Here is a 19,878-nt window from a genome sequence, read left to right as displayed (position 1 = left end):
GCCTCAGGGCTTGGTGGTGGGTTGCCCCTTGCTTGCAAACTAGGTGCTGGCTCCAACCTTGCTCTACTGCCAGAGGGCAGCAAGGCGGCGGGAGGGGGATGACCCACCTCTCAGGGCCTGAGCACTTGGGTTTACCCTCAGATGCCCTACTTACCCCAAGCCCCTTGGCATTCCACTTTTCCTATTTCTGAAATAGGAATTCATTTGTGCCAAACCATTCATTTGTCTGCCTTCTGTATCTTGGCTCCACCACTTCCTGGCTGTGTGGCCTTAAGTAAGTGACTTAACCTCTCTGTGTATCAGTTTCTTCATAATAAAAGGGAGATGAGCCCTAGCTGGTTTGGCTCAGTGGATAGAGCGTTAGACTGTGGACTGGGAGGTCCCGGGTTCGATTCTGGTCAAGGGCACATGCTCAGGTTGCGGGCTTGATCCCCAGCAGGGGGTGTGCAGGAGGCAGCTGATCAATGATTCTCTCTCATCATTGATCTTCCTCTCTCTCTCCCTCTCCCTTCCTCTCTGAAATCAATATATATATATATATATATATATATATATATATATATATATATATGTATATGTATATATATATATATATTTAAAAAGGAGGGGATGAGCCTTAGCTGGTTTGGCTCAGTGGATAGAGTGTTGGCCTGCGGACTGAAGGGACCCGGGTTTGATTCCTGTCAAGGGCACATACTTCGGTTGCAGGCTCCCGGCCCTGGTCAGGGGCATGCAGGAGGCAACCAATGGATGTGTCTCTCTCACTTCAGTGTTTCTCTGTCTCTCCCTTTCCCTTACTCTCTCTCTAAAAATCAATGGAAAAATAAGCTTGGGTGAGGATTGCTTAAAAATAAATAAATAAAAGTTACATTAAAAAACAAACAAATACCCCCCAACCCCCCCCCCCCCCCCACTCACAAAGTACAGGGCAGAGCCACTGGGGTTTAGGGTGGGAAGGGTCATGAGCCAGCTAATATTTTCCAACGACTCCTTGGGCACTGGGTGGAGGCTGCCTAGAGGAGGGCCGGTACTTCGTCCCAGCTTTGGTAAAAGGCTCAGGGGAGACAGGGCAGGGTCCCCTAGAAGTGTGGGGTGCCCCGGGGAGAGCAGGAAGGGAGAGCTGGCCAAGTGGCAGGCAGTGGGGGCTGGAGTGTTTTCAGCTGCTAGGGCCCAGTTCTTGCAGGCCACACCCCGAGTCCCTGGGCACCTGGCCTGGCACTGGGCACTCGGCCCTGGCCCTGCCCTCCCTGGCTTTGGCTTCCACTGCCTCCTCCTACCCCACCCTATCTGCCTCAGATACTTGGGTGGTGGGGGAGGGAGCCCCTCAGACGCTAGACCAGAGGTCCAGGGGCCCAGAAGGCCCTGGAGGCTGTTTTAGTTTTTGAGCCTGGGGCCCTGCCCCATCAGGTTAGGGAGCTGCACCGCCCCCCACCGCCCCGGCTGCTGGGGTGCCAGGCGGGGTTCTGGGAGAAAACGCCGCTCTCTGACTCCGCCCTTGTTGGTCCAGGGCTCTGGCTGGACCAGGCCACCACCTACCCTGGCCTCCGTGAGCCCTGTTCCTCCCAGCCCCAGAGTCCTCCGCCCTGGCCTTAGGGTCGGACCCTGGCTCTTCCCACCCCCGCCCCCGCTGTGCAGATGGGACGCCGAGCCCCCAGGTGGGAGGCAGCAGGGAGACAGCGGCAGTTGCCTATGTTGTCCATTTGTCTGCTTCTTTCTCTGCTTTTCACCTGCTTCTTGGCCATGAACTCCTTAAAGCCTGCCAGAAAAAGCTATCTGAGAAGGGCACTCACTGTGGCACTGAAGCAATAGCAAAAGATGCAAATATGTAAAATATTTGTCAACAAGAGGAAGTTTAAATCAGCGGTCGCCAGCCGGTGGTCCGTGAGGTCCGAAAGGTCGGCGACCGCTGGCTTAAGCGATGCTGGGGTAGCAGCATGCTAGAATACCGCACAGCCATCAAGGCCAAGGCCAATGTCCTGAACAGCAGTGAAGCAGAGTGCAAATATATTGCACAACAAGGAGGTGCCCCGCTGTGCGTGTGGTTGCAACCGCCCGTTACAGAGGGACGCGGGCAGTGGCACCCCAGAGGGACGCAGAAAACGTGAAGGGGGGGCCAAGGACGGGGGCGTTGGGGGTGCTCAGGGGAAGACTTGATTTTTTTTTTCCTATACCCTTATGCACTCTTGACATTTTTGATCAGGTATCTGAAAACTTCTTCGAAGGAAAAATTTATTCAAAGGAGGGGACCATGCCAGCCTCTGATGAACATCCCTCAACCGCCCACTGAGCCTGGAAAGCCCAGGACCCGCGTGTGGGGGGTGAGGGAGCCCCTCCGCAGCCTCCGCTCTGTCCTGTCTCCGCCGGCCTGACTCAGCCGAACCAAATCAGAGAACCAGACGGGGGTGCAGCCAGGCATGTCTGGAGTGACGGATGTGAGAGCAATTGCGACACGGGCCCTGCCTCGGAGGCCGAGGAAGGCTGTGGCTTGGAGATGAGGCCCAGTGGTGACGCTTGGCTAACCCCAGCAGATGCCCCAGAACACTTCCTGGGCTGGAGTCCGCGGAGGGCATCCAAGCAGGAGTAAAACCCACAGGGGGGCCAATTGGGACGGACCCCTGATATCTGAACCGCCCCAGGGAGCATTTAAGGAACGTTGGAGTCGAACCTTTGACGACTCCCTGAGAGGATGACCCTCTTGAGGTGCACCTCGGGGGTGAGGCGGCTCCCCCGCCAACCACCTGCGTGGCTTCCCGTTGCCTGGTCGGACCAGCTCACCTCGGTCCTGAGCAACTTGGCGCCCTGGCCCCTCTGCCTTCCCCCAGTTGCTCCTACTGCTAACAGCCGTGTGCCGCTGAGAAGACATTGACCTCTCTGAGTCTCTGTCTCCTCCTCTGTCCACTGGCGAGAATCTAGAGTCCTTGTTTCATACACTTGTCCAGGGCAAATAAATTCCTAAGTGTACCGTACTTGTAACCAGGACTGGCGCATGGTAAGCCTGTGTGTGCCACAATTGTTCTGGTGGCCCCATATTTTTTTTAAAAAAAATGTATTTTATTGACTTTTTACAGAGAGGAAGGGAGAGGGACAGAGAGTCAGAAACATCGATGAGAGAGAAACATCGATCAGCCGCCCCCTGCACACCCCCCACCGGGGATGTGCCCGCAACCAGGGTACGTGCCCCTGACCGGAATCGAACCTGGGACCCCCCAGTCCGCAGGCCGACACTCCATCCACTGAGCCAAACCAGTTTCGGCGGTGGCCCCATATTTGATCAAACCTGAGGCGTCCCGGATGGTAAAGAGGCCGTTCAGGAGAAAGGCAACGCTGCCCTTACCCACGGAAGGCTCTCGCGTCTCTGGAATCTCTATTTCACGCTTCCCGAAGGAGCTCTTTTTGACCTAGCTGTGGATCCTCATCACATGGAATTCTGACGCACACATAAAAAGGAAAACAGAAGCAAAATAAATCGTTTACGGTGCCTGGAAAACTCCTCCCCGTGTAGAGTCCCCCCCACCTCACGCAGGCGCGATGTCTGTGCTTCCCTGGCACCTCCTCCTGTGAGTCGGCAGGAGTGGGTGCGGGAGATCAGCACCTTCCAGCCATCCGGCCACCAACATCCCTTCGAGTCGGCTCTTAAGTCAGCTTTGCACTCACTGCTGCTGGGGAATCGTTACTGACAAGTCTGGCTGTCCTCCCCGAGGGCTCCTCCCATTTGGGTCGGGCTTAAAAGAGGCTCTGCTCTCCGGTGGGTCCTTTCCCAAGCTGCTGCCCGCCTTTCTGCAGGGTCAGTGCTTTTGAAGTGTGAGCACGTGCAGACAGTGGCAGCTGTGTCAGAACTGCAGCCAGCCCGCCAGCAGCGCTACCACGCCACCTGACTTTAGAGATTTAAATGTGAGAAATCAAGTCTTGGAATCGATGAAACACAAATAATTTCTGAACCTCACGCTGGTCATACTTCGAGCTGCCACAGAACCATTGTACACTCTCTTCCCGCTGCCTGGAATGCCCTTCCTTCCCCCCCACTTTGCCTAGTTAACCCAGTCATCCGTGACCTCAGCTCCACTGTTGTTGTTTTTTAATGTTTTTATTGATTTTTAGAGAGAGAAAACGGGAGAGGGAGAAAGAGAGAGAGAGGAACATTGATTTGTTGCCTCCTACACGCACCCCGACCCGGGGTCGAACCCACAACCTGGGCATGTGCCCTGACCAGTGACCTTTCAGTGCATGGCATGATGCTCAACCAACTGAGCCACACGGGCCAGGGTTCCATTTATAATTTTTTTTAAACATATTTTTATTGATTTCAGAGAGGAAGGGAGAGGGAGAGATAGAAACATCAGTGATAAGAGGGAGTCATTGATTAGCTGCCTCCTGCGCGCCCCCTACTGGGGATGGAGCATACAACCTGGGCATGTGCCCTTAATTGGAATCGAACCCCGGACCCTTTAATCCACAGGCCAACGCTCTATCCACTGAGCCAAACCCGCTAGGGCCACTTATTTTCTTAATTTAAATTTTCTTGTTTATTATTTTAATCTTTTTTCACTTTCATTGTTGAGCCCCTTCCCATCCACGCACCTATCATCGCTGCAGCGTTACAGTGTGATTTGGGGGTAGCTGCCTCCCCAGGGACCATGTGGTGAATGAACGCGGCCGGTAGAGAGCAGTGTGGAACGGGGCGGTCCTGGCCTGTTGGTCTAAGAGACAATGCTGCTGGTCTCTGCGTTGAACTCCTCCCCTCAGAAGCCCCACCCACTTCTTTTACAAACGGGACACTGAGGCCCGTGAGGTCACCTGCCCGTGGTCCAGATGTCCTGTCTCAGCCTAGTGCACATAGAATATCGGGGTGGGGGTTTGCTGGGGGAGGTGGCATCGAGCCAGGGTTCACGGGTTGGCAGCAGTTTGGGTAAGTTGGAGAAACATCAAGGGGAAGAGAAGCCAGCAAATGAGAAGATGCAGCTGTGGGCACCCAGACTCACCCCACAAGGCTGGGGCGCCCTGAGAGGTTCTGGAATGTGCAAGGCCGAGGTCACCCTCTCGGGTTTCAAGTTGGGAAACAGAGGCCCCGAGAGGCAGAGACTCACCTGCCATTGCCCACGGAGCCAGGAGGGCTGTGGGCCTTGCTCTGGGGGCCTCGCCGTGCCCTGTGAATCTCAGTCCCTGCGGGAGATGCTGGGAGGGTGCAGCGTGGCGAAGTGGGGGCAGAGGAAGGACTCTGGGGGTGCACAGGCCAGCCTGCACCCGGAAGGAGGAAGCTGTACAGGGTGTCTGTGGCTAGGCCTGGGATCCCCCACCCGGGGACTTCCTCTTCCTCCCAGGGCAGGTGTAGCTGCCACAGCGCGACCAACACCCTGACCTGTCATGGACGGGGGCAAGGGACCCAGACTCAGAGACTTCCTGAGTGGGAGCCTGGCCACCTGGGTGAGGCAGCCGGGGGAAGGCGGTGGGGAGGGGAAGTGAGCAGTAGGGAGGGGCTGGTGTTGGGGTGGGGAGGATGGGGCAGAGACGGGGACTGTGGGGGCTGGACTTAAATATGGGGCTGAAGTCCAGGCAGCTGTGAGGCAGGAAAAGGGGTCCAGATCTTGGAGGCCCAGGGACATTCAGGGATTTGGTGAGGAGGGGGCTCTGTGGGTTCAGGGAGCTGGCCAAGGGGCTCAGGATTCACTCTATTGATGGGGGCTTCACCTGGGCCAGCTGACCTCCCTTTGCTTCCCACAGGCGCTGGGACTGGCTGGGCTGGTGGGAGAGGCAGAGGAGCCTGAGGAGGAAGAGGAGGAGGAAGGAGAGAGGCCCCTTTGCCCCGAGAAGAGGTTCTTGCGTCTCAGTGATGGGGCCCTGCTCCTCCGGGTGCTGGGCATCATGTAAGGGGCCTCGAGGTCTGCGGGGAGGGGATGAGACAGGCTGGTGGGCAGAGCCTGAGGTCTGGGGCGGAGCCTGGCTGAGGGGAGGTAGGTCCTTGAGTCCCTTTCCAACCAATGGCCCCCTGTGCCCACAGCGCCCCTAGTTCCCGAGGGGGCCCTCGGGTGATCAGGGGCCATGGTGATCCGGCAGCCAGTCGTGTGCGGAACCTGAACCACCTGTGGGGCCGACTGAGGGACTTCTACCAGGTGAGGGTCTGGGAGTGGGAGGCTGAGCCTGGAGCCCCCACGGGAAGGCCCGCCTCATCTCCTCCCTCTGTGCCCTCAGGAGGAGCTGCAGCTGCTGATCCTGTCGGCACCCCCAGACCTTCAGGCACTGGGGTTTGACCCCTTCTCAGGTACCCTCTCCCACCCCCCCTCCTGCGTCTACCCCTCCTGCCACCTGTTAACCCCCTGTGGCTTGTGCCCTGCAGAGGAGGCCGTGGAGAAGCTGGAAGGCATCCTTCGGCTGTTGCTGGGGGCGGCGGTGCAGGTGAGCCGGAGCGGGCAGGGCCCAGCTGGGGCTGCAGAGGTGGGAGGCTCTGGCCAGCCCTCACCCCCGCCCCCACTTGTTCCCCTGCAGTGTGAGCACCGGGAACTCTTCATCCGGCACATCCAGGGCCTCAGCCTGGAGGTGCAGAGTGAGCTGGCTGCGGCCATCCAGGAGGTATGGACCTGCACTGCCGGGGGCACCCTGCCCACAACTTCTTAGGCTGAATGCTTTCCCTGCCCCCCCAGGTGACCCAGCCGGGGGCGGGCATGGTGCTGGCACTGGCTGGGCCCGAGCCTGGGGAGCTGGCACCTGCAGAGCTGGAGATGCTGTCCCGGAGCCTGATGGGGACACTGCTGAGACTGGCCCGGGAGCGTGATGTGGGGGCCCAGGTGGGGACAGCAGGGGTATGGTATAGAGGGCCAGGTGGAGGAATGGGAGGACCGCGGGGACCCAGGTGTGTGGGGGAGATGGGAGTTGAGGCCCAGGTGTGGAGTTGGGGTTGGGGGTCTTTGGCTGACAGGGCTGTAAGAGCCAAATTCAGATTGTGGTGACAGGGTGGGGGTGGGGGGTGGGAGGGAGATGTGGGGGGCATTGGGTAGGTTACTTCTGACCCCTGACCCTTGACCTCCCACAGCGGCTGGCTGAGCTGCTGTTGGAGCGAGAGCCAGCCCCCTCGTTGCCTGAGGCGCCTGCTGGGATCCCTCTGGAGGGCCCCTCCAACCACTTGGCCCTGCAGCTGGCCAACACCAAGGCCCAGCTGCGCCGCCTGCGCCAGGAGCTGTGAGTGGGGAGAGGGGTAGATCAGGCCTGGACGGGGCCCAGCCCCATGCATATGGGTCGGATCAGGCCTGGGAAGGGTTGGGGTTGCTGGTCCCAGGTCCCTCCAGCATCTCTTTCCTCCAGGGAGGAGAAGGCCGAGCTGCTGCTGGACTCCCAGGAGGAGGTGCAGGGCTTAGAGGCCGAAATTCGAAGGCTCCGCCAGGAGGTGCGTTCAGGTGCTCCTTGCCATCGCCATCTTCCCTAACCTTTCCCGGCACCTCCCGCGTCCCATTGCCCCCTCTACCCGGGCTCCTTCACGTCCCCAGTCCCTGTGGCTGCGGCTGGCCCTTCCCAACGCCGCACCGTCTGGCCGCCCAGACCCAGGCGCTGTCGGGACAGGCCAAGCGGGCCGAGCTGTACCGCGAGGAGGCAGAGGCGCTGCGGGAGCGCGCGGGCCGCCTGCCCCGCTTGCAGGAGGAGCTGCGGCGCTACCGGGAGCGGCTGCAGGCGGCCGAGGCCTGCAAGGGCCTGCTGGAGGTGAGTCGGGGGGCGGGGCATGGGAGGGCGGGGCTTGCGGAGGGGCGGGGCCTGCAGGGGAGAGGGTAGGCCGCGAGGAGGAGCACCTTGGGGCCTGGAAAAGGGAGACTCAGGCCTTGCTGAGGTTATGGTCATGGCCAGGAGAAATGGGTGAGGTGGTATCTGGGTAAAGGCCCCCTGGACGATGGGGCAGATGGAGGGGAAAGTGGGGGTTGTGGGTAAGGGTAGGTCCTGGGGAGGAGGGCGGGGCCAAATGTAGGGGATGGGGTGTCTGGAGAGAGTCCCTAGCAGTGGGGGCTGATTAGCAGGTCCCGGTGGGATGCGACCTTGGAAGGCGGTTTCTGGGGAGAAGGGGCGGGGCCTAGGGAAGTGGTACCTGGAAGGGGCAGATGTGGGGTCAGGTGGGGGACGGGAGACAGGATTGGGGCCCTGGGTGCCGGGCACAGGAACCACTGGCCCTGTGTCCCCCCTTCACCCCAGGAGGAGCGGGCGCTCTCCGGGACCCTGGAGGCCTCGAAGGCCCTGCTGGAGGAGCAGCTGGAGGCGGCGCAGGAGCGCTGTGCTCGGCTGCATGAGACGCAGCGCGAGAACCTGCTTCTGCGGACCCGGCTGGGCGAGGCTCACGCGGTGAGCTTGCCAGAGTGACCCCAATGGTCCCCCAGGGCTCCCTAGTGACCCCTGGGACCCCTACTCCTCGTGTTCTTTAGTGGTCCTCTCGCCCACACACTGGGCCGGGCCTGGTGGGGAGGGCGTGTCTGACCCTGCCCCACCCCCAGGAGCTGGACTCGCTGCGGCACCAGGTGGACCAGCTGGTGGAGGAGAACGTGGAGCTGGAGCTGGAGCTTCAGCGCAGCCTGGAGCCGCCGCCGGGCTCCCCTGGGGAGTGTGAGTGGAGCCCCCGTGGAGGGGCTGGGGCTGGGGGCTGCCCGGGTGTCCCTGCAGCTGTGGTAGGGATGGCTTCTGACTTCATCCCCTTCCCCCAAGTCTCTGGGGGTGTAGGGGTGGAGGGAGTGTGGCAGGACTAAGGGTGGGGAGGGGTCCTGACCTCATCTCACACACCCCAGCACCCCTGCCAGGAGCGGCCCCCTCGATACATGATGAAGTGAGGGAGGCAGAAGCCGGGCAGCTGCGGACCCTGGAGCGGGAGAACCGGGAGCTTCGAGGCCTGCTGCAGGCCTTACAGGGGCAGCCAGGTGGCCAGGTGAGTGAGTCCCTTCCCCAGCCATCCTAGGTCCTTCCTGGTGGCACCGCTGGGCTTGACCCTCTCTCTCATGTGCCCTCAGCGCCCCCTGCTGGAGGAGCAGAGTGAGGACGCCCTGGTTCCGGCGCTGGCTGTGGCTCCCCAGACCTGCCCGGCCTCAGGCCATGGTCCCCAGGGCTTGGTCGGCCACGCAGGGGATGAAGACCCTCAGGCCTTGGACTTGGCTCCCCCAGCATCAGACTCAGCCCTCAAGGGGTCAGCTGAGTGTCCCCAGACATCTGATTCAGACCCTCAAGTGACTCAGAGGCCCCTTCAGACGGCTGCCATGGCCCCCCAGACCTTAGACCTGGCACCTCAGGAGTCAGGCCCCTCCGTAGAGACACAGGCGTCCCAGGAGGAGGCTGGCCACGGAGCCCCTCTCCGGACCCCTGCCTCTGTGACCCCACCTCAGGGTCCAGAGATCAAAGTTCAGGCCCAGCTGTTGTTGAGAGAAGAGACTGGGGAGTCAGTGCCCGAGGCCCAGGGGCTAAGACAGGGGGTCCCTGAGAGCCAGCCGGAAGCCACAGAGCCCCGCCTCCGGGCGCAGCTGGAGGAGCAGCAGGCCCCTGGCCGGAGGCTGGACCTCCCCGAGGAGCACACGGAGGCCAGAGAGCAGGAACCGCGGCTGGAGGGGATGATCAGGGACCCAGCTCAGGAGCCGGAAATGGCGCCCAAGGCCCAGGCCTTGGAGGGACCAGTCCCAGGGGAGATCTTGACCAGTGGTGACCCAGAGCAGGAGGCCCTCAGAGAGGAGGTGGCTCGGCTGAGGAGAGAGGCTGAGGCCCTCCGAGCTGAGCTGGAGGTCCAGGCTCGGAGGCTGGAGGCCCGAGGCGTGGAGGCTGCTCACCTCTCCGAGGAGCTGGCTCAGGCTCGGAGGGCAGAGGCTGAGGCCCACGGGGAAGCGGAGGCCCAGGTCCAGGAGCAGGCCCGGCTGCGGGAGGCAATGGAGGCAGCCCGACAGGAGCTGGAGGCTGCATCGCGGGAGCGGGAGGCGCTGGCAGAGGCACTGGCGGCAGCAGGCCGAGAGCGGAGGCAGTGGGAGCGGGAGGGACCCAGGCTGCGGGCCCGGGCCGAGGCCGCAGAGGAGCGGCTGCAAGTACTGGAGAACGAGAGCCAGCAGCACCTGGAGGAGGCCGAGAGGGAGCGCCGGGAGAGGCAGGCCCTCAAGGAGGTATGTGGGTGCTTATATTCATTCGGGGCCAGGAAATGGGGTTCCAGGCCCATTGGAACCAGTGGCTGGAGTTTTGGGTTATTCATTCCATCATCGGCCACTGCGCCCAGCATCGAGCTGGGACTGGAGATAAAAAGACGAAGTCCGTCCCTGCCTTCTAAAGGCACGCCTGGCCTGGGAAAGGGGCAGGTGCCCCCCACCTCTGATGGGGTGACTTTGGAGGGGATAAGAGTGTGGGCAGGGAGCCAGGGTGCCTGGGTGCAAATCCTGGCTCTCTGACCTCAGCAGTCATTCACCTGCACCCCAGTGCCTCCTTCTGTAAAAGGGGGGTACTCTTCATGGCTGCCTGGCGGGTCTTGTGGGAGACCAAGAGAGAGAGTGGTGGGATACCCTGGTTCATGCTGGTCGACACGTTGGCTATAAGAGCAGGGTTCTGTGGGAGCCTGCGGGAGAGGGAGCTGATGCCGGGGTTGGGCAAGAGGCTTTGGGGAGGGTTCTGAGGAAGGTCAAGATCCACTAGATGGGGAAGGACATTTCAGCCCCAGGAACAGCCTATGCAAAGTCTTGAAGGCATTAAAGATCTTCAGGGGCCCAGGAGGAGTAGGGGGCTGGAGAGTTGTGTTGGGCCTGCTTTTCAGGTGTTAGTACTCCACCCCCAGGGAGGGAGAGCCACCAGGGGGTGTGGCAGACCTGCGTGGGGCTGGGTTTGAGAAGGGTCACCTTGGTGTGCAGGGGCCTGGAGCCACTTGGAGGCAGTGCCTGTGGTCCAGGTGGCAGGTGAGGCTGGCTGGACCTGGATGGGAAATGGAAGAGAGAGGAGGCCTGGAAACCCCTTTATTCATTCATTCATTCAAGCATGTTTGTGGGTGTCTCCTGGTGGCCAGGCCCTGTACCAGGCAGCCAGCATGCCCATACTCGGGAAGCGCGCCCGATCTGGGGTGGAGACAGGACCGTGCGGGGAGCCGTGTTGGCTCAGGAAGCACACCCGTGAGGGAAGGCGTCCTGGGGGAGGGAGAGGATGGCAGTGAGCAAGGAGGAGGTGCAGCCGAGTTTGTAGGGTGGAACCTGAGGAGGGCAGTGGAGGGAGGTGAGAACTCATTTAGCCGGCTTCCTCCTGGGCGGGCCTTCAGCTTCCTTCCATGCCAAGGAGTTGCAGCCGTTTCCATGAGGCCATGAGCCCCTGGAGCAGAGTGGTCAGGGCTGTGTGGGGAAGGCCCCTCGGAGGACTCGGAGGAGACATGGGGCAATGCGAAGGGTGTTGGGGTCGGCGGGTCAGTGCTGTGGGGAGGGTGTGCCACAGACAGGAATGGAATCTTCTGCCTGAGCACCCCTATTGTACTGAGGTTCAGAAAGGAGGAGTAATCGGATCTGAGACTCCTCCCAGTGGAGAGAAGTGGGGTACAACACACTATTGGGTTGACGCCCGCAGTTGGGCATTATGCAGGAGGGGTCTGGGGAATGTGCAAATTCGACGTGTGGGTAAGAGAGTAAATCTGAGAGGCTGTCTCTGGGGTCCACTCTGAAGGATGTGACTGAGGTGCTGTCAGGCAGACCTGGGTGATGGCCTGAACCCCCTACTTACCAGCTCTGTGGCTTTTGGCAAGTTACTTAACCTCTCTGAGTCTTGGTTGACTCACCTGTAAAACCGGAACAAAAACGACCTGCCTCACAGGCTGCTGTAAGATAATGACTGTGGAGAGCTTGGGGCAGCTGTGGAGAGGGAATGCCAGCAGGTGGGCAGTGAGGGTGAGGGTGGCGCTGGCTGGCTGGAAGAGCCAGCTCTGAGGACGGAGTGGGTGGAAGAGGCTGAGGACAAAGTGGAGAATTTGGTGAGATTTCCTGGTCAGAGCACTTCCTGGTGATAAGTGGCTGTGGCGCAGGAGGAGGTGACCAGCCAGGGAACCAGGGAACCAGGTCAGAGAACCAGGAGCCGAGGGGGTTGTCCAAATGGGCCTCCTGGACTGCGTGGAGGACAGGAGGTGCAATGGAGAGGGTACTGAGAGCTGTGGCCAGGGCCTGGACGAGGCCCGAGCAGGACTCTGGGCAGAGGTTCAGTTCTTCTTCATTGAACCAGTATTCTTACCCTTAGCCCTTGGCGGTCAGCAGCAGGGCATCATGGGACTTGTAGTTTTTCCAGTGAGAGGCAGTAGGCAAAGGTGTCTGGAAGTGCATTGCTTCTGGGGGGAGACCTGAGGGGTGGGGGCTTAATAAGCCAGGAAGATCAGAGCAAAGGCTGTTGGCTTGGTTTCCGGAGGCAGGATTTTCAGGCTGCTTGGTCAGAGTTGGCCTTTCCCTGTGGTTTTATCCTGCCAGGGCCCCCACACCTCGGAATGGTTTGGTCTGCCTCCCCTCTGGGGCCCACAGCTCAAATTGGGCCTCCTGCCCCATTCTGCAATGGTGTGGCCCAACTGCCAGAGGCCCTGGGCCCTAGCATCTCTGTTCTCCCCCGCCCAGCCCCACTGTGGTTAGACCTGGTGTTCACCAAGTTCCTGTCTCCTGTGGCCATCCCCTGTGGCTGAGGGCTCTCTCCAGATCTGCTTCCGCTGAGCCCCTCTTTCCTTCATGGCTAGGATGGCCTCAGCACGCAGGGCACGTCCACCTGTCACTGGGCACATCAGGAAGCAAGAGCTCCGAGAGGTGAAGACTCAGAGAGGGGTCTCTGACGCTGGCCCAGGAGCCTCCCTCATGCCCTGCCAGGCTTACAATCCCCAGTTCTCTCATACCCATTCTGCCCAGCGACCAGGCTCTGCTCCCATTTTACAGATCTGGGAGTAGAGGCCCAAAGGTTAAAGCTGTTTGTCTAGGGTGACAGAGCAAGGACAGAAAGCCAGGTCTCCTGACTCTCCGGCCTCTGTGTCTGTCCCTCCCAGGGTGATGGTGGTAGTATGTCCTTCTGGCCCTGAGCCTGCTCTGTCTGCCCTCAGGAGCTTGAGAAGGCTGTGGTGCGGGGCCAGGAGCTGGGGGCCCGGCTGGAGCGTCTGCAGAGAGAGCTGGAGCAGGCGACTCTGGAGCGCCAGGAATTTCTTCGGGAAAAAGAGTTTCAGCAACAGAGGTGGGGGCATTGTCCGAAGGGCAGAGAGCGCCAGGCAGAGGCTTGAGGAGGGGTAGATGCCAAGGCTTCTCCTTGCAGGTACCAGGGCCTGGAGCAGCGGATGAAAACGGAGCTGCAGGCTGCGGCCACCAGCAAGGAGGAGGCACTGATGAAGCTCAAGGCGAGGGCCCTGCAGCTGGAGGAGGAGCTGTTCCAGGTGAGGCTTCGCCCTGGGAGCTGGGGGCCTCGTCCCGCCCCTCCCTCCGTCCTGCATGCCGACGTGCCAGGCTGCATGGGCCCCTGTCCCTCCAGAGGCCCCTCTGGTCTTGCCCCTCGATTGTTGGCCAGTTGCTCCCTTGTGACTCCTTGGGGGCCTGTTGGAAGGAGCACTGTGCTGAGAGTCAGGCCGACGCTGCCAAGGCCGGGTGGTCTCGGGGGCTTGTCTCCCCATTCCTCAAATGGACAGCACTGGTGGCTTCGTTCTGAGGTGACTGCTGTGTCTTTCTTTCTTGGCCACCCCCTCCCGCCACTTCCTAGTGAGCTCAATCGCTTTTGTCGTCGTCATAAACTTATTGCTGACGCCCCTGCAGTGTGTGGGCTCAGTGCTCAGCACGGGGGTGTGGTGGAGCCCAATGTCAGGCTGCCGTATGTAAGGGAGCTCACAGTTCACCTGGCATAGAGGCAGGAAAACGGGTGACTGTCACCGGTGGTGCCAGTGGCCAGTGGGCACCCAGCAGACTGCCTCGCTGGCACGTGTGGGGTTGGTCAGGGGAGACTTTCTGGAGAAAGTGATGTTGAAACTGGGGCCCCAAGGAGGAGTAGGACGTGCAGGAGGAGCAGCAGGGGCAAGGCGCGTGCTGTCGCCCCGAGAGAAGGTGACAAGGGCAGGATGAGAGTGATGGAGCTGTGGGAGCCAGCAGTGTGGGGTTGTGGGCAAGGGTCCACTGTTCAGGTCCCCGTGCCATCACCATGCACGGCCACTCCCCCGCGTGACCTCCCAGGCCTCTCCTTGCAGCTGCGCCAGGGCCCTGTGGGGCTGGAGCCCAAGGAGCGCGCTGAGCCGGGGACCACGGAGGCCCAGAGCGGGCGGCTCATCGAGGTGGAGCGCAGCGTGAGTGGTGGATGGTGGTGGGCACGGGGGCTGAGGGCGGCCGAGGCCTGGCCACTAACTCCCTCTGTGCCGAGCAGAATGCAGCGCTGGTGGCTGAGAAGACGGCTCTGCAGGGGCAGCTGCAGCTCCTAGAGGGGCAGCTGGGGAGCCTGCAGGGGCGGGCCCAGGAGCTGCTGCTGCAGAGCCAGCAGGCACAGGAGTGCAGCAGTCGCCTGCAGGTGGGTGGTGGCTGGGTGCCCGTCCCCCACCCGACCCCTGCCCACTTACCACTGTCCCCTGCCCCTTTGGTATTGTTTCCTGCCTTTTCCCCTGCCTCAGCTCCCAGGCAGCGTCCTTCCGACCCCTGCCCACTTCCCCTTCCCCTTCCGCCTGCCCCCAGCCCCTCTCCACAGCCAGCCATTAGTCCTACCGCTGTCTGGGCCACCGCAGCCCGTCTGTCACATCACGCCTTGTGCCCCTTGCCCTCCCCTCCACAGCCTGGCACCAGCCAGGATACCTCTCCCCTCTCCTTGCCCATTTACCTGCTGCCCCCATCCAGCCCTCTGCCTCCTCCACAGCTCCTTGTCCTCTGGCCGGCCCCTGTCCCTTGCTCCCTTTCTGGCCTGGGGTTCCACTCCCGCCGGGCCCACTCCCTCCTCTGCCCTAGGCTGAGAAGTCTGTACTGGAGGTGCAGGGCCAGGAGCTGCACAAGAAGCTGGGGGTGCTGGAGGAGGAGGTGCAGGCGGCGCGGCGGTCCCAGGAGGAAACCCGCGGGCAGCAGCAGGCCCTGCTGCGGGACCACGAGGCGCTGGCCCAGCTGCAGCGGCGGCAGGAGGCCGAGCTGGAGGGGCTGCTGGCCCGGCACCGAGACCTCAAGGCCAACATGCGGGCACTGGAGCTAGCCCACCGGGAGCTGCAGGGCCGGTGAGTCTCCCCACACCCCCAGCTCCTCTCCCCCTGACGGAAGCACTGGCCCCTGGTGCCACCTCCACTGCTGTGCCTCCTTGGGAGTGGTGAGCACGGGCCAGCGTCCTGCCCTGGGGCTTAGCCGGGGCCCATGCTGAGCAGGTCCTGGCAGACCTCCGGGTTCAGGCAGTCCAGCTGCCTGCTTGCCCTGACCCGGGTCCCTGCAGCCCTCTCAGCCTTTGTCCGTCCCAGGCACGAGCAGCTGCAGGCCCAGAAGGCCAACGTGGAGGCGCAGGAGTTGGCCCTCCTGGCGGAGCGCGAGCGTCTGATGCAGGATGGCCATCGGCAGCGGGGCCTGGAGGAGGAGCTGCGGAGGCTGCAAAGCGAGCACGACAGGTACCAGCCCGCAGCCGTCCGTGGGCTAGGCCCAGGGCTGCCCTCTGTGCGGGGCGGTGGTGAGTCAGGCACCGTCCCTGTGAGGTCCTGCTTGGCCTCTCCCTAGCACAGCCCTCTAGCCCTCAGGAGGCTGGGGGGCAATCCCCCACCTCCCCAGAGTGCCCCTCCTTGTCCCCACAGGGCGCAGAAGCTGCTGGCAGAGATGTCCCGGGAGCGCGGGGAGCTGCAGGGTGAACGTGGGGAGCTGCGGGGCCGGCTGGCGCGGCTGGAGCTGGAGCGGGCGCAGCTGGAGCTGCAGAGCCAGCGGCTGCGCGAGTCCAACCAGCAGCTGGACCTGAGCGCCTGCCGGCTGACCACGCAGTGTGAGGTGTGGTGAGGGCGGGTGGTGGCCTGAACGGGGTGGAGGGGCTGGCGGCTGGGGACAGAGTGGAGGGCATGTAAGGTAGCCACTCTGAGCCCCATTAAACCCCCACCTGCCCTGCTGCCTGCCCCCAACAGCTGTTGACAGAGCTGCGGAGTGCCCAGGAAGAGGAGAACCGGCAGCTGCTGGCCGAGGTGCAGGCCCTGAGCCGGGAGAACCGGGAGCTCCTGGAGCGCAGCCTGGAGAGCCGGGACCACCTGCACCGAGAACAGCGCGAGTACCTGTGAGCGGGTGGGGGCAGCAGGTGGGGGGCAGCGGGTAGGGGGCAGCGGGTAGGGGGCAGCGGGTAGGGGGCAGTGGGTGGGGGGCAGTGGGTGGGGTCAGTGGGTGGGGGGCAGTAGGTGGGGTCAGCGGGTGGGGTCAGTGGGTGGGGGCAGTAGGTGGGGGGCAGCGGGTGGGGTCTGGGTGGGGGTCAGCGGGCGGGTCAGCAGGTGGGGTGTAGCTGGAGGGGGCAGTGGGTGGGGGGCAGTGGGCTGGGGGCAGCCAGTGAGGGGCAGTGGTCTGGGGGCAGCTGGTGGGGGACAGCAGGTGGGGGGCAGCAGGTGGGGGGCAGTGGTCTGGGGGCAGCCAGTGGGGGACAGCAGGTGGGGGTCAGCCGGTGGGGGGCAGCAGGTGGGGGGCAGCGGGCGGGGGCAGTGGTCTGGGGGCAGCCAGTGGGGGACAGCAGGTGGGGGTCAGCCGGTGGGGGGCAGCAGGTGGGGGGCAGTGGGCGGGGTCAGCAGGTGGGGTGTAGCTGGAGGGAGCAGCAGGTGGGGGGCAGTGGGCGGGGGCAGCGGGCGGGGGCAGTGGGCGGGGGCAGTGGGCGCTGGTCCTGGAGACACCTGTGGTTGTTCAGGGGGAGACGCCCAGGGAGAGCCGGGGCTGAGCCCGGGGTGGGCAGTGGCAGTTCCCCCACACAGGCGTGTCAGTGTCAGTGTGCTCACCGCAGGGCTGTGCCTGCTGGAGCCTGAGCCTCGCTCCTGCCAGCCTCATGCTGCTCTTCCCGCCGTCTACCCCCCAGGGACCAGCTCAACGCCCTGCGTCGGGAGAAGCAGAAGCTGGTGGAGAAGATCATGGACCAGTACCGTGTGCTGGAGCCGGGGCCCCTGCCCCGGACCAAGTGAGTGGTCCCTTCACCCCCTAGTCTGGGGTCCTCCCAGCCTAGCCCTGCCTGCCCTCTGACCCTGGCCCAGCTCAGGTCCGGGCCCAAGAGGGTTTGCCTGGCCTCGCATCCCGGCCTGGCCCTCTCGTCCCCTTCCTCCCCGGCCTTACTCCCTCTTGTGCCCTCTTGCTCCCAGGAAGGGCAGCTGGCTGGCAGACAAGGTGAAGAGGCTGATGCGACCCCGGCGGGAGGGGGGCCTCCATGGGGGGCCACGCCTGTGGGCCAACGGGGCTGGCAGCACCGAAAGCCTGGGGGGCCCCCCAGAGATGGAGCTCTCCGAGGGCAGGGAGGCGGATGGGACAGGTGGGTCTGGGGGCCAGGTGACCGGTGGTCCCTACCCCGTGTCCTTTATCCGCCCTGGCACCTGCTCCCCCCGCTGGTCTCTTCCTTCCTGTGCGGCTTATACATGTGCCCCGATAGCCTTCCCTGTTGCCCCCGCCCCTCAGATGGTTCCAGTGGTGCTTTGCTCTGCGTCCCAGCTGCGTCTCATCTGCCACCTCCTTCCTGCCTGTGCTGCCACCCACCAGTCCTACCCACCCACCGCGGTGCCTAGGACCCCGGAGCCGCAGGGGATTTTAGTGAGAGGTCCTTTATTCCAGTCAGCAGGCGAGGAGACCGAGGCCCAGGGAGGGGAAGCATCTTGCTCAAGGTCACCGAGTGAGTTAGTGTCAGAGCCAGCAGAGGGCCCAGCCTCCCGTCACCACCCTCACGCACCCAGACCCCCTCCCGCCTCTGCCGCCTCCTCTCCCTGGCCCTGTGCAGCTTCACCCGCTGCCCTCACTCTGCCCGCCCTCTCTTCGCCACCCAACTGCGCTCACACCTGTGCCCTGCCTCTTGCAGGGTCCCCTTCACCCGCACCCATGCGCCGGGCCCAGAGCTCCCTCTGCCTGCGGGATGAAACTCTGGCGGGCGGGCGGCGGCGGAAACTCAGCTCCAGATTCCCAGTGGGGCGAAGCTCTGAGTCATTCAGCCCGGGGGACACCCCCAGGCAGCGATTCCGACAACGCCATCCGGGCTCCCAGGGCAAAGGTGAGGGACAAGGGTCCCTGCTTCCATTAGCCCCCCGACTCCCTGTGGACCCAGCGACTCCTTGGGGGAGGGGGTTCCTTCCTGTCCCCTGTGTCTCCCCACAAGCCCTGCCCGCCTCTGTCCTGGTCCCTGTGGCCCAGTAGCTGCCTTGTGTCCCCCCCCCAGGACCTGGCGTGGGATGGGATGGCTCCATTGAGACCCTCGCGGAACACGAAGCAGGTGCCGGCCGAGAGGGTGAGGGGGGCATTTGCCCTGCGTGTGGCCCTGGCAGTGCTCATCCATCCCTTCACTCACTGGACAAACGGCCTTTCTAAGTGCCAGGGGATGTGCTAGCAGGGGGGCAACGGGGAACGTTCTGGGTCGGAGGCAGACAGTAAGCCATATGCATGAGAATAGTAACGATACAATAGCCCAATGGAAATAAGACGTGAGCTGCATGTAATTTAAAATCTTCTGGTAGCCTCATCAGGAAAAGTAAAAAGAGACAGCTAAACTTAATAGCATTTTATTTAACTCAATAGGCCTGAGTATTACCATTTTAACACGTAGTCAGTGTAAAAGATCATTACTGAGGTACTTTATACTCCTTTTCCATACGAAGTCTTTGAAGTCCATTGGTGTTTTACTCTCAGGCACATCGTGGTTCAGTCCTCCTAGCATATTAGGAAGTGGCAATGCTCTGGGACAAAGGAGGTCAGAGCACTGGGTGGGGTGCAGTTGATTAGGGTGCCCGAGGGAGGCCGCGGAAGGGAGGCGAAGTCGGAGCAAAGACTGGGAGGTGAGAGTTGGTCGTGTTGCTATATGTGGGGAACAGCATTCCAGGCAGCGGGATGGCGGCCCGGCCAGGTGGCTGGTGCAGCTGGGATGAAGGGGGAGAGCCGAGGGAATGGGGGAGGGCCTGTGGGCCAGGTCCCTGCGGGAAGTCCCCCGAGGGCGCGGGCCTGAGCCGAGCCTTTCCCTCCAGGCCTCGAGGTGCAGGAACCTGAGAAGCACCCTCTCACCCCTTCCCTCAGCCAGTGACACCGCGTGGACTGGAAGCTTGGGAATGCGGGCCTTTCGCCGCTGGAGTCCCAGTGGGGGCCCCAGACAGCCCACGAATGTGAGGAGCCAGGGCGTCTGGGGCCAGTCCTCGGACAAGGAGGCCTGGGCCCCTGGGGCCTCCATGGCCGGCACTGGGGCCCTGAGGTGGAGCTGGGATAGGCCCGTATGCAGGAGGAATAGCTGGCCCCCACTAGCAGCTCCTTGCCAGGGCTCTGGCTCTGCCATGCGGCCCTCGCTGAGGAGGAGGTTTCTGGGGGACCCCCCAGATGAAGGAGGCAGGCAGGAGTGGACAAGAGAGCCGCCTCCCCGGTCTAGGTGGGGCGCCAAGGACCGCTCCTTGGTGCCCATGGCCTGGACCTATCTCTGAGCTCAGCTGGGACATGAAATAAAGCTGGAATGCAATCGCCTGAGTCTGCGCTGTGTCCACTGGCTGCATCCTGAGCCTTGAGGTGCCAGGGGCCCCTGCAGCCCCGAGTCCTCGCTGGTGGGGCCTGTGGCCACTGGCTTCCTTGCCTGGCAGCCGAAGCAAAGGGCTTTCCTCAGAGGAGGGGCCACGTGGGGTTGAGCCCTCCCCAGGGAGCTCCCAGCCTGGAGTGTCACCTAGAGCTGGGCTGTGGTGGAGGTACAAGGAGTGTGGACACAGGCATCTAGGGTGACATCCAGGAAGGGGGCGATTAGGCTGGTGGCAGGACGTGAGTCAAGCACCTGGGGCTGCCCAGGGTAGGG

The 19,878-nt window shown here is 62.6% G+C and overlaps 1 protein-coding gene across 1 annotated transcript; it reads left to right on the top strand.

The window, feature by feature from the left end:
- Window positions 1–5,336: 5,336 nt before the first annotated feature.
- CCDC88B (coiled-coil domain containing 88B) lies at window positions 5,337–19,559 on the top strand. The gene is made up of 27 exons (XM_080640881.1): window positions 5,337–5,421; window positions 5,719–5,861; window positions 5,996–6,107; window positions 6,187–6,256; window positions 6,332–6,390; window positions 6,481–6,564; window positions 6,636–6,779; window positions 7,025–7,170; window positions 7,294–7,375; window positions 7,528–7,686; window positions 8,167–8,313; window positions 8,463–8,571; window positions 8,751–8,887; window positions 8,970–10,097; window positions 13,022–13,149; window positions 13,228–13,345; window positions 14,144–14,239; window positions 14,317–14,457; window positions 14,886–15,142; window positions 15,377–15,520; window positions 15,701–15,887; window positions 16,019–16,164; window positions 16,942–17,040; window positions 17,219–17,385; window positions 17,923–18,111; window positions 18,277–18,345; window positions 19,076–19,559. The coding sequence occupies exons 1-27, from the start codon at window positions 5,362–5,364 to the stop codon at window positions 19,129–19,131; spliced, it is 4,377 nt and encodes a 1,458-aa protein (XP_080497007.1). The 5' UTR covers window positions 5,337–5,361; the 3' UTR covers window positions 19,132–19,559.
- Window positions 19,560–19,878: the final 319 nt, after the last annotated feature.

The sequence above is a fragment of the Plecotus auritus genome, assembly GCF_963455305.1.
Source record: "Plecotus auritus genome assembly, chromosome: 9".
Lineage (NCBI taxonomy): Eukaryota > Metazoa > Chordata > Mammalia > Chiroptera > Vespertilionidae > Plecotus > Plecotus auritus.
Note: the sequence above shows the minus strand (reverse complement) of the source record. Positions and strands in the feature narration are given on the sequence as shown.

What these genes read in the sequence shown, in the direction of transcription:
- CCDC88B (XM_080640881.1), top strand. Translation starts at nt 5,362, where the DNA reads ATGGACGGGGGCAAGGGACCCAGACTCAGAGACTTCCTGAGTGGGAGC. An exon ending in GACTGAGGGACTTCTACCAG is followed by an intron (nt 6,108 to 6,186) that starts GTGAGGGTCTGG and finishes CTGTGCCCTCAG; the next exon opens with GAGGAGCTGCAGCTGCTGAT. An exon ending in AAAGAGTTTCAGCAACAGAG is followed by an intron (nt 13,150 to 13,227) that starts GTGGGGGCATTG and finishes TTCTCCTTGCAG; the next exon opens with GTACCAGGGCCTGGAGCAGC.